Here is an 11,683-nt window from a genome sequence, read left to right as displayed (position 1 = left end):
CTCTGGCTAGCCCAGCCCTAGACCCCCCTCCACGCCCAGCTCTGCCGGTGCCCCTCACTCCCGACCCGCAGCCCTGGCTAGCCCAGCCCTACACCCCCCCGTGCCCAGCTCTGCTGGTGCCCCTCCCTCCCGACCCGCAGCCCTGGCTAGCCCAACCCTACACCCCCCTCCACACCCAGCTCTGCCGGTGCCCTTCACTCCCAACCTGCAGCCCCCTGCTGGCCCAGCCCTGGGCTCACCCACCCAGCTCTGCCGGTGCCCCTCAATCCCAACCTGCAGCCCCCCTGCTAGCCCAGCCCTGGGCTCACCCACCCAGCTCTGCGGGTGCCCCTCACTCCCAACCTGCAGCCCCTGCTAGCCCAGCCCTGCCCCCTCCCACCCCAGCTCTGCCGGTGCCCCTCACTCCCGACCCGCAGCCCCCTGCTATTCCTGCAGGGGTACCTGAGCCTGGGGTCTGAGAGGCAATCTGTGAGTATAACCGCACAAGGGCCCAGTGTGTTTATATCCGTGTGTGCTATAGAGCTAGATCCGTGTGTGTGTGTGTGTGTGTCACACTCCCGCACCTCACAACCCCCCACCCCAACCCCATGAGCCCTCCCCTCCACAAGTCCAATCCCCCCAGGGCTTCCAGTCATGATGAAATCAGCACAGCGACGCTCCCAATTATTCCTGGTTGTTTATATTTGCTGTTTGTGGGTAATAAACGTAATTGAATTGAGCACCGCAACGGGAGACAGAATGGATCTGAGCTGTGGAGGGAGGGGCGGGCTGAGAGCCAGGACTCCTGGGTTCTAACCCTGCCTCCAGGAGGAGAGTGGGGTCTAGTGGTTAAAGCAGGAGGCCCTGGGAGCCAGGACTCCTGGGTTCTATCCCTGCCTCCGGGAGGAGAGTGGGGTCTAGTGGTTAAAGTGGGGGGGGGGGGGCTGGGAGCCAGGACTCCTGCAGTCTATCCCCAGCTTTGGGAGAGGAGTGGGGTCTAGTGGTTGGAGCAAGGGGGAGCTAGGTGTCAGGACTCCTGGGTTCCCTTTGGGACTCCTTGTGGTGACCTGCAGCAATTGCTTCCCTTTTCTGTGCCTCAGTTTCCTCAACTCTAAAAGGGGGGGAGGTCCTGCCTGGTGACTGAGCCCCCCCAGGTGCCAGGATGCAGGGAGCTCCCGGGCAGCTGAAGCCACCTTCTGAGGCCCATTTCTCGTCTGGGCCAGACAAACAGTCAGGGCCGAAAACGGGCTGGGAAACTGAACACACACCATGGTTATTATGGGAACAAAAGCTTGTGAAACTGCTGCACAGAACTTGGGCTAGAACCCAGGAGTCCTGGCCCCCAGCCCGCCCGCCTGCTGTAACCACTAGACCCCACTACCCTCCCAGTTCCCAGTGCTGTGGTTGGGGGTCTCAGGGTCCCAGCTCTGCAGCCGGGCTCGGTGTAACAAACACGCCCGGGGAGAGCTCAGAGTTACTGAGGGTTTTAAGCTAGAAAAGGAAGTGGCGGCGGTTCCATGAATCCCTTCACCAAGGGACTTACCGTGAACATGGAGGTGAAACAAGCCTCCTCACTTCTCCTTAGCTCTAACCACTAGACCCCACCCCACTCCCAGAGCAGGGGAATGAACCCAGGTATCCTGCCTCCCAGCCCTCCCCTGCTCTAAACTACTAGACCCCGCTCCCCTCCCCAAGCCAGGATAGAACCCAGGAGTCCTAGCTCCCTGCCCCCCACCCCAGTGTGGGTAACTGACTTCCCCCTACGCAGGACATCTGATTACCCTGCCTCCATCATTAGCCTTGTTGCCATGCTAACAAATGTTATTAACGGTCACAAAATCACCCGACTCCTTTATTAAATCCAGCCACAGAACTGGACTCCCTGACCCACTGCAGTGGCTGGGAGGAGCGTGGGGCCTAAGGGTTAGAGCGGGGGGGGGGAATTGGAAGCCAGGACTCCTGGGTTCTCTCCCTGGCTCTGGGAGGGGAGTGGGGTCTAGCAGTTAGAGCAGGGGGGGCTGGGAGCCAGGACGCCTGAGTTCTCTCCCTGGCTCTGGGAGGAGAGTGGAGGCTGGTGGGTTAGACCAAGGAGGCCTGGAAGCCAAGACTCCTGGGTTCTCTCCCTGGCTCTGGGAGGGGAATGGGGTCTAGTGGTTAGAGCAGGGGGGCTGGGAGCCAGGACTCCTGGGTTCTATCCCAGCCCCAGGAGGGGAGAGGAAAGGAGTGGGGTCTAGGAGCCAGGACGCCTGGGTTCTACTGCTGTCTCTTCCACAGACTTCTTGTGTGACCTTGGCAGATCACAGCATCACTCTGTGCCTCGGTTTCCCCACCCCTGAAGCAGGGAGCACACTCCTGCCTGTTGCTATTTGGGGGCCAGCTCTGGCTGTGTCTGAGCAGAGGGGCCCCGATCTCAGCTGGGGCAGGGGCTGTCTCTGGCCCAGTGGGACCACAGGCCCCAATCCCCTTGGCAGGGCTACCGTAATACCCCTACTAAACAGGACAGCTGAAATCTTCCAGCCCGCATCCTCCTGGGAAACATTCGTCCCTCAACAGTGCGTGGAAGTTGCCCCTCTTGAGGATCCCCCGCCCATCCCCCTGGCCTCCTGGCGCCTCGTCAGCGGGATGAGGAGCGCAATTAAACCCCAGGTAATTAGCATCGCCCCATCCCCCCCTCCCCATATAAGCAGAGATAGAGCAGAACAGTCACTATGCTCCCCTGGCAGTCAGCCCTGGGCGCGGGGGGGGGGGGACTCTCCCCTGGCAGTCAGGGCTGGCCCCCATGCCCGGGGGGGGCGCTAGGGGGCGGTGTACTGCAGTGGGGGGGGGGCTGCTCCTTGAGGGACCGGACTGGGGGGGGGAAGAGGCTGGAGGGGACAATGAGGGTCCCCCCTCCAGCCCCTGTGACGCTGGGGCTGGCGACGGGGGGGGGCCTGCGGGGGGGGATCCCAGGTGCGGGGAGCTCCCCCCTGGCCCCTCCCCCCAGCAGTGCTGCAGTAACAAAGAACGCCTCATAAATCAGCGCCCCCTCCCACACCTGGCTTCTCCCCTCTCCCATTGGTCCACTCCCCGGGCCTCATTTGCGTGCCTGGCCCCGCCCCTCCCGCTCCTGGCCCCGGATTGGTCGCTCCCCCTCGATCGCTGTTAACATTCCATCCATCCCCCCCCCCACCCCGCGCACGTCACCCCCTCCCCACACACTCCCCCCCTCCCCCGCGCAGCCCCGATCTGACGCGCCGGGGCTGGTGGGCTGGACCCCCGGGCTCGCTCCGTCCGTCCCGTCCCGCCGCCTGCCGCATCCCCGGGGCCGGGGCCGCCGACGCGATGAGCGGGGGCGCCTGGCCGGGCTGGCTGCTCTGCAGGCTGGGGCTGGTCCTGCTCTGCCGAGGTACCGCAGTGCCTGGCCCGGGGGGGGGGGGAGGAGTGTGTGTGTGCGTTTGTGGGTCCCCCTGCCGCCCCCTGCCGGAGGGGCTGAGCCCTGCGGGGAGGGGTACACACCTCGGGGTGTGCCCCTGGGTGCACAATTTGCTCTGGGTGTGAGACACTAGGATGCACAATTTGATGTGTGTGTGTGAGAGAGAGACACTAGGATGCACAATTTGGTGGGTGGGTGTGCGCCTCTGCGGTGCACAATTTGCTGTCTGTGTGTCTCAGACACGGGGGACTCACAATTGTCTCTCTTAGCCTGCATTTTATCCAAAGGGGGTGCACAGTTTGATCTGGGTTTGCAAACGGGATACACAATCTGGTGTGTGTGTGTGTGTGTGTGCTGCCTCCTGCTGGAGAGGATGAGCCCTGCTCAGTGTGTGTGTGTGCACCTCTGGAATGCACAATTGTTATTTGTGTGTGTGGATCTCTGGAATAGTGTTTGTGTGTGTACCTTTGGGATGCACAATTTGGTCTGTGTGTGTTTCATCGGAATACACAATTGTATGTGTGTGTATTTAACACTGAGACACAAATTTGATCTGTGTGTGTTTTGCCACTGGAATAATGATATTTTATCTCCATGTCCATTTATATCTCCAGTAGACACAATGTGTGTGTGTGTGTGTGTGTGTGTGTGTGTGCATGCTACTGGAATATTGACTAATTATCTATCACTATGCATATGTACCTCTGGAATAGGCAGTTTGCATCTATTACCATCTCTCACTGGCATACACAATTTGTGTGTGTGTGTACACGGCTGAAATAGAATTTTATAGTGTTTGTGTTTCTCTGAAATAATCAAATTTTCTCCTCTGTGTGTGTGTGTGTCTCTGGAATACAGAATCCTCCTCCTCCCCCCCTCTCTCTGGACCTCTTGGAATACAAACTATTTCCTCTATGAGTGTGTCCGTGTGGACATGCATGTACCGCATGTGGGAGTGTGTGGCTGTGCTGTGGGGGCAACGGGGAGGCAGCCCTCTAGCTGTGGAAGGGGGTGGAAAAGGATGTGTGGATCCGGTGATGGATAGAAGGAGAGATTGTTACAGGAAGAGAGAGACACACATGGACCCTGGTGTATGGCCCTGGAAGAAAAGGAAGGCTATGTAGATATGTTAGATTGATAGATAGAGATGTGGATGGAGATGGATGGATAGATAGATAGGGGTGTTGGGGGAATGGGTGGATGGGTAGATAGAGGGCTGTGGGGGATGGATGGGTAGAGAGGTGTGTATGGGGGTTAGATAGATGGAGGGGATGGATGGATGGATAGAGGGCTGTGGGGGGATGGATGGATAGAGAGGTGGGTATTGGGATAGATGGGATGGATAGAGGGGTAGGGGATGGATGGAAGGCTGTGGTGGGATGGATAGAAGGCTGTGTGGGGATGGATGGGTAGAGGGGTGTGTATGGGTTTAGATAGATGGAGGGGGTGGATGGATAGAGGGGTGGGGGGATGGGGGGATGGATGGATAGAGGGCTGTGGGGGGATGGATGGATAGAGAGCTGTGTATTGGGATAGAAGGGGGTGGATGGATAGAGGGGTAGGGGATGGATGGATGGAAGGCTGTGGTGGGATGGATGGATAGAGAGGTGCGTATTGGGATAGAAGGGGGTGGATGGATAGAGGGGTAGGGGATGGATGGATGGAAGGCTGTGGTGGGATGGTTGGGGGAATGGATGGGTAGAAGGGTGTGTATGGGGATAGACAGATGTTAGGTGGAGGAAGGATAGGTAGAGGGTATGGGGGGATGGAAGGATAGACAGGGCTGTGTATGGGTTTAGATAGATGGTGGGTGGGGGGGATCAGTGGATGGGTAGATAGAGGGCTGTGGATGGGGGATCGGTGGATAGAGAGGTGCATATGTGGATACATAGATGGGGGATGGATGGATAGAGGGATGGGGGATGGGTAGATAGAAGACTGTAGGGGATGGACAGGTAGAGGGATGCATACAGGGTTAGATAGATGGAGGGGGGATGGATGGATAGAAGGCTGTGGGGAGATGGGGCATAGAGAGGTGCATATTGGGATAGAGGGGTGGGGGATGGATGGATAGAAGGCTGTGGGGGGATGGGGGATAGAGGGATGGGGGATGGGTAGATAGAAGGCTGTGGGGGTGGAAGGATAGAGGGGTGGGGGATTGGTAGATAGAAGGCTGGGGGGATGGGGGATAGAGAGATGCATACAGGGTTAGACAGATGGATAGAAGGCTGTGGGGGGATGGGGAATGGGTAGATAGAAGGCTGTGGGGAGATGGATGGATAGAAGGGGGGATGGGTAGATAGATAGGGGTGTTGGGGGAATGGGTAGATAGAGGGCTGTGAGGGTATGGATGGGTACAGAGGTGCGTAAGGGGTTAGATAGATGGAGGGGGATGGATGGATGGAGGGGGATGGATGGCTAGAGGGCTGTGGGGGATGGATGGATAGAAGGCTGTGGGGGGATGGGGGGATAGAGAGGTGCATATGGGGATAGATAGATGGGGGAATGGATAGAGGGGTGAGGGATGGGTAGAATGAGGGCTGTGGAGGATGGATGGATGGATAGAGAGGTGCATACGGGGTTAGATAGATGGAGGGGGTGGATGGATAGAGGGGTGGGGATGGAGGGATGGGTAGATAAAAGGCTGTGGGGGTGGATAGAGGGGTGGGGGGATGGGTGGATAGAAGCTGTGGGGGATGGGTGGGTAGAGAGGTGCATATGGGGTTAGATAGATGGAGGGATAGAGGGGTGGGGGATGAGGGGATGGATGGATAGAAGGTTGTGGGGGGATGGGGGATAGAGGGGTGCATATGGGGATAGTGATGGGGGATGGATAGAGGGGTGGGGGTGGGGTATGGATAGAAGGCGGGGGATGGGGGGATGGGTATATAGAAGGCTGTGGGGGGGATTGATGGGTAGAGAGGTGCATACGGGGTTAGATGGAGGGGATGACTGATAGAGGGGTTGGGGATGGGGGGATGGATGGATAGAAGGCTGCGGGGGATGGGGGGATGGGTAGATAGAAGGCTGTTGGGGGGATGGATGGATGGATAGAAGGGTGGGGGATGGATGGATAGAAGGCCGTGGGGGATGGGTAGATAGAAGGCTGTGGGGGTGGATGGATAGAGGGGTGGGGATGGGGGGATGGATGGATAGAAGGCTGTGGGGGATGGGGGGATGGATAGATAAAAGGCTGTGGAGGATGGGTAGATAGAAGGCTGTGGGGGGTAGATCGATAGAGGTGTGGGGGATGGTTGGATGGATAGAAGGCTGTGGGGCGGATGGGTGGATAGAGAGGTGCGTACAGGGTTAGATAGATGGGGGAATGGGGGGGATAGAGGGGTGGAGGATGGGTAGATAGAAGCTGTGGGGGGGATGGATAGAGTGGTGGGGGATGGAGAGATGAGTACGGGGTTAGATAGATGGGGGATAGAGGGGTGGGGCATGGGATAGAGAGGTGCGTATGGGGTTGGATAGAGAGGTGGGGGATGGGGGATGGATTATTAGAAGGCTGTGGAGGGGATGGGTAGACAGGTGCGTATGGGGTTAGCTAGATGGGGGGTGGGGGGATAGAAGGGTGGGGGATGGAGGGGTAGAAGGCTGTGGGGGGATGGATAGAGAGGTGAATACGGGGTTAGATAGATGGGGGGATGGGGATAGAGGGGTGTACAGGGTTAGATAGATGGGGGATGGATGGATAGAGGGGTGAGGGATGGGGGATAGAGAGGTGCGTACGGGATTAGATAGATGTGGGGATAAAGGGGTGGAGATGGATGGATAAAAGGCTGTGGATGGATGGATAGAGGGGTGGGAGATGGGGGGATAGAGGGGTGGGGGGGTGGGGGATGGATTGATAGAAGGCTGTGGAGGGGATGGGTAGAGAGGTGCGTATGGGGTTAGCTAGATGGGGGGATGGGGGATAGAGGGGGCGATGGGGGGATAGAAGGCTGGGGGGGATGGATAGAGAGGTGCGTACGGGGTTAGATAGATGGGGGGATGGATGGATAGAAGGCTGTGGGGAGATGGGGCATAGAGAGGTGCATATTGGGATAGAGGGGTGGGGGATGGATGGATAGAAGGCTGTGGGGGGATGGGGGATAGAGGGATGGGGGATGGGTAGATAGAAGGCTGTGGGGGTGGAAGGATAGAGGGGTGGGGGATTGGTAGATAGAAGGCTGGGGGGATGGGGGATAGAGAGATGCATACAGGGTTAGACAGATGGATAGAAGGCTGTGGGGGGATGGGGAATGGGTAGATAGAAGGCTGTGGGGAGATGGATGGATAGAAGGGGGGATGGGTAGATAGATAGGGGTGTTGGGGGAATGGGTAGATAGAGGGCTGTGAGGGTATGGATGGGTACAGAGGTGCGTAAGGGGTTAGATAGATGGAGGGGGATGGATGGATGGAGGGGGATGGATGGCTAGAGGGCTGTGGGGGATGGATGGATAGAAGGCTGTTGGGGGATGGGGGGATAGAGAGGTGCATATGGGGATAGATAGATGGGGGAATGGATAGAGGGGTGAGGGATGGGTAGAATGAGGGCTGTGGAGGATGGATGGATGGATAGAGAGGTGCATACGGGGTTAGATAGATGGAGGGGGTGGATGGATAGAGGGGTGGGGATGGAGGGATGGGTAGATAAAAGGCTGTGGGGGTGGATAGAGGGGTGGGGGGATGGGTGGATAGAAGCTGTGGGGGATGGGTGGGTAGAGAGGTGCATATGGGGTTAGATAGATGGAGGGATAGAGGGGTGGGGGATGAGGGGATGGATGGATAGAAGGTTGTGGGGGGATGGGGGATAGAGGGGTGCATATGGGGATAGTGATGGGGGATGGATAGAGGGGTGGGGGTGGGGTATAGATAGAAGGCGGGGGATGGGGGGATGGGTATATAGAAGGCTGTGGGGGGGATTGATGGGTAGAGAGGTGCATACGGGGTTAGATAGATGGAGGGGATGACTGATAGAGGGGTTGGGGATGGGGGGATGGATGGATAGAAGGCTGCGGGGGATGGGGGGATGGGTAGATAGAAGGCTGTTGGGGGGATGGATGGATGGATAGAAGGGTGGGGGATGGATGGATAGAAGGCTGTGGGGGATGGGTAGATAGAAGGCTGTGGGGGTGGATGGATAGAGGGGTGGGGATGGGGGGATGGATGGATAGAAGGCTGTGGGGGATGGGGGGATGGATAGATAAAAGACTGTGGAGGATGGGTAGATAGAAGGCTGTGGGGGGTAGATCGATAGAGGTGTGGGGGATGGTTGGATGGATAGAAGGCTGTGGGGCGGATGGGTGGATAGAGAGGTGCATACAGGGTTAGATAGATGGGGGAATGGGGGGGATAGAGGGGTGGAGGATGGGTAGATAGAAGCTGTGGGGGGGATGGATAGAGTGGTGGGGGATGGAGAGATGAGTACGGGGTTAGATAGATGGGGGATAGAGGGGTGGGGCATGGGATAGAGAGGTGCGTATGGGGTTGGATAGAGAGGTGGGGGATGGGGGATGGATTATTAGAAGGCTGTGGAGGGGATGGGTAGAGAGGTGCGTATGGGGTTAGATAGATGGGGGGAGGGGGATAGAGGGGTGGGGGATGGAGGGGTAGAAGGCTGTGGGGGGATGGATAAAGAGGTGTGTACGGGGTTGGATAGATGGGGGGATGGGGATAGAGGGGGCGATGGGGGGCTAGAAGGCTGGGGGGGATGGGTAGAGAGATGCATATGGGGTTAGCTAGATGTGGGGATAGAGGGTTGGGGATGGATGGATAGAAGGCTGTGGGGGGGATGGGTAGACAGGTGCGTATGGGGTTAGCTAGATGGGGGGTGGGGGGATAGAAGGGTGGGGGATGGAGGGGTAGAAGGCTGTGGGGGGATGGATAGAGAGGTGAATACGGGGTTAGATAGATGGGGGGATAGAGAGGGGTGTACAGGGTTAGATAGTTGGGGGGATGGATGGATAGAGGGGTGAGGGATGGGGGATAGAGAGGTGCGTACGGGATTAGATAGATGTGGGGATAAAGGGGTGGAGATGGATGGATAAAAGGCTGTGGATGGATGGATAGAGGGGTGGGAGATGGGGGGATAGAGGGGTGGGGGGGTGGGGGATGGATTGATAGAAGGCTGTGGAGGGGATGGGTAGAGAGGTGCGTATGGGGTTAGCTAGATGGGGGGATGGGGGATAGAGGGGGCGATGGGGGGATAGAAGGCTGGGGGGGATGGATAGAGAGGTGCGTACGGGGTTAGATAGATGGGGGGATGGATGGATAGAAGGCTGCGGGGGGATGGGTAGAGAGGTGCGTATGGGGTTAGCAGGATGGGGGATAGGAGGTGGGGGATTGGGGGGTAGAAGGCTGTGGGGGGATGAATGGATGGATGGATAGAGGGGTGGGGATGGGGGGATAGAAGGCTGTGGGGGGGATGGATAGAGAGGTGAATACGGGTTAGATAGATGGGGGATAGAGTGGTGTGTATGGGGTTAGATAGATGGGGGGATGGATGGATAGAGGGGTGGGGGGATAGATGGATAGTGGGGTAGGGGATAGATAGAGAGGTGCATACGGGGTTAGATAGGTGGGGCATAGATGGGTGGGGGATGGGGGGATGGATGAATAGAGGGGTGGGGGGATGAATAGAGAGGTGCATACGGGGTTAGATAGATGGGGGGATAGAGGGATAGAGGGGTGGGAGATGGGGGGATGGACCGATAGAGGGGGGGGGATGGATAGAGAGGTGCATATGGGGTTAGATAGATGGGGGGATAGAGGAATAGAGGGGTGGGGGATGGGGGGATGGATGGATAGAGGGGTGGGGGGATGGATAGAGAGGTGCGTACGGGGTTAGATGGATGGGGGAATAGAGGGGTGGGGGATGGAGGGATGGATTGATAGGGTGGTGGGGGATGGGGGGATAGAGAGGTGCGTACGGGGTTAGATAGATGGGGGATAGGAGGTGGGGGATTGGGGGGTAGAAGGCTGTGGGGGGATGAATGGATGGATGGATAGAGGGGTGGGGATGGGGGGATAGAAGGCTGTGGGGGGGATGGATAGAGAGGTGAATACGGGTTAGATAGATGCGGGGACAGAGAGGTGTGTATGGGGTTAGATAGATGGGGGGATGGATGGATAGAGGGGTGGGGGGATAGATGGATAGTGGGGTAGGGGATGGATAGAGAGGTGCATACGGGGTTAGCTAGATGGGGGGATAGAGGGGTGGGGGATAGAGAGGTGGGGGATGGGGGGATGGATGGATAGAGGGGTGGGGGGATGGATAGAGAGGTGCATACGGGGTTAGATGGATGGGGGGATAGAGGGATAGAGGGGTGGGAGATGGTGGGATGGATGGATAGAGGGGTGGGGGGATGGATAGAGAGGTGCGTCCGTGGTTAGATGGATGGGGGGATAGAGGGGTAGGGGATGGGGGGGATGGATGGATAGAGCGGTGGGGGATGGGGGGATAGAGAGGTGTATACGGGGTTGGATAGATGGGGGGATAGAGGGATGGGGGGATAGAGGGGTGGGGGGATGGATAGAGAGGTGTGTATGGGGTTAGATAGATGGGGGGATAGAAGGATAGAGGGGTGGGGGATGGGGGGATGGATCGATAGAGGGGTGAGGGGGATGGATAGAGAGGTGCGTCCAGGGTAAGATAGCTGGAGGGGGCGAGGTGGATGCAGGCACAGACCCGCCAGGTTCCTCTCTGTGGCAATGCCGAGTTCATTTCCTCTGCTCCTGTCTGCCCTGGTACCCGGGGACTCGGCTGCAGCCATGGGGAGCCTGACTGAGTCCCTGGGGACTCTGCTGTCCAGGATTGCAGGGTCCCTGCTCTAGATCTGGGTCCCTGCGACGTGGCTCTGAGCCCGGCCAGCCCCGGTGCCAGTGCAGCACTTTGCTGGGCTGTAGAAACCACAGAGGGATCCAGCCGAGAGTGGCATTTAATTCCTCCATCCTGAAGAGGAGGGGACGTGGTTACGCGAGGCTGAGCTCACACGGGCGTGTTAATGACAAGCATATTGTGGGATTGGAAGCGCTGGGATCTGTGGGACTGACGTGCTGGCAATGGGATTTGTGCGGCGCCTGTAGCTGGTATGGGTAGGTTGATATTACGGGTGTTGGAAGGATGGGGTTGGTATTGGTCAGTTGGGGGATGGGGGATGGGGGGGGTCGGTTGGCGGGGTGGGGTCAGTTGGCGGGATGTGGGTCGGGATGGTTGGTTGGTGGCATGGGGGTCAGTTGGTGGGATGGGGGTCAGGAGGGTTGGTTGGTGGGATAGGGGTGGGTTAGCAGGACGGGGGTCGGCGG

The 11,683-nt window shown here is 58.3% G+C and overlaps 1 protein-coding gene across 2 annotated transcripts in view; it reads left to right on the top strand.

Moving 5' to 3' along the window:
* The first annotated feature begins 3,217 nt into the window (after positions 1–3,217).
* IGLON5 (IgLON family member 5) overlaps positions 3,218–11,683 on the top strand; it is a 43,173-nt gene continuing 34,707 nt past the window's right edge. For both annotated transcript variants that reach the window (XM_054011443.1, XM_054011442.1), the window contains exon 1: positions 3,218–3,364. In XM_054011443.1, the coding sequence (XP_053867418.1) occupies positions 3,301–3,364 (64 nt within the window). In that variant the 5' untranslated portion in view covers positions 3,218–3,300. The remainder of the gene's footprint in view (positions 3,365–11,683) is intronic.

Source organism: Malaclemys terrapin, chromosome 21, assembly GCF_027887155.1.
Source record: "Malaclemys terrapin pileata isolate rMalTer1 chromosome 21, rMalTer1.hap1, whole genome shotgun sequence".
In the NCBI taxonomy this organism is placed as follows: Eukaryota; Metazoa; Chordata; order Testudines; family Emydidae; genus Malaclemys; species Malaclemys terrapin.
Note: the sequence above shows the minus strand (reverse complement) of the source record. Positions and strands in the feature narration are given on the sequence as shown.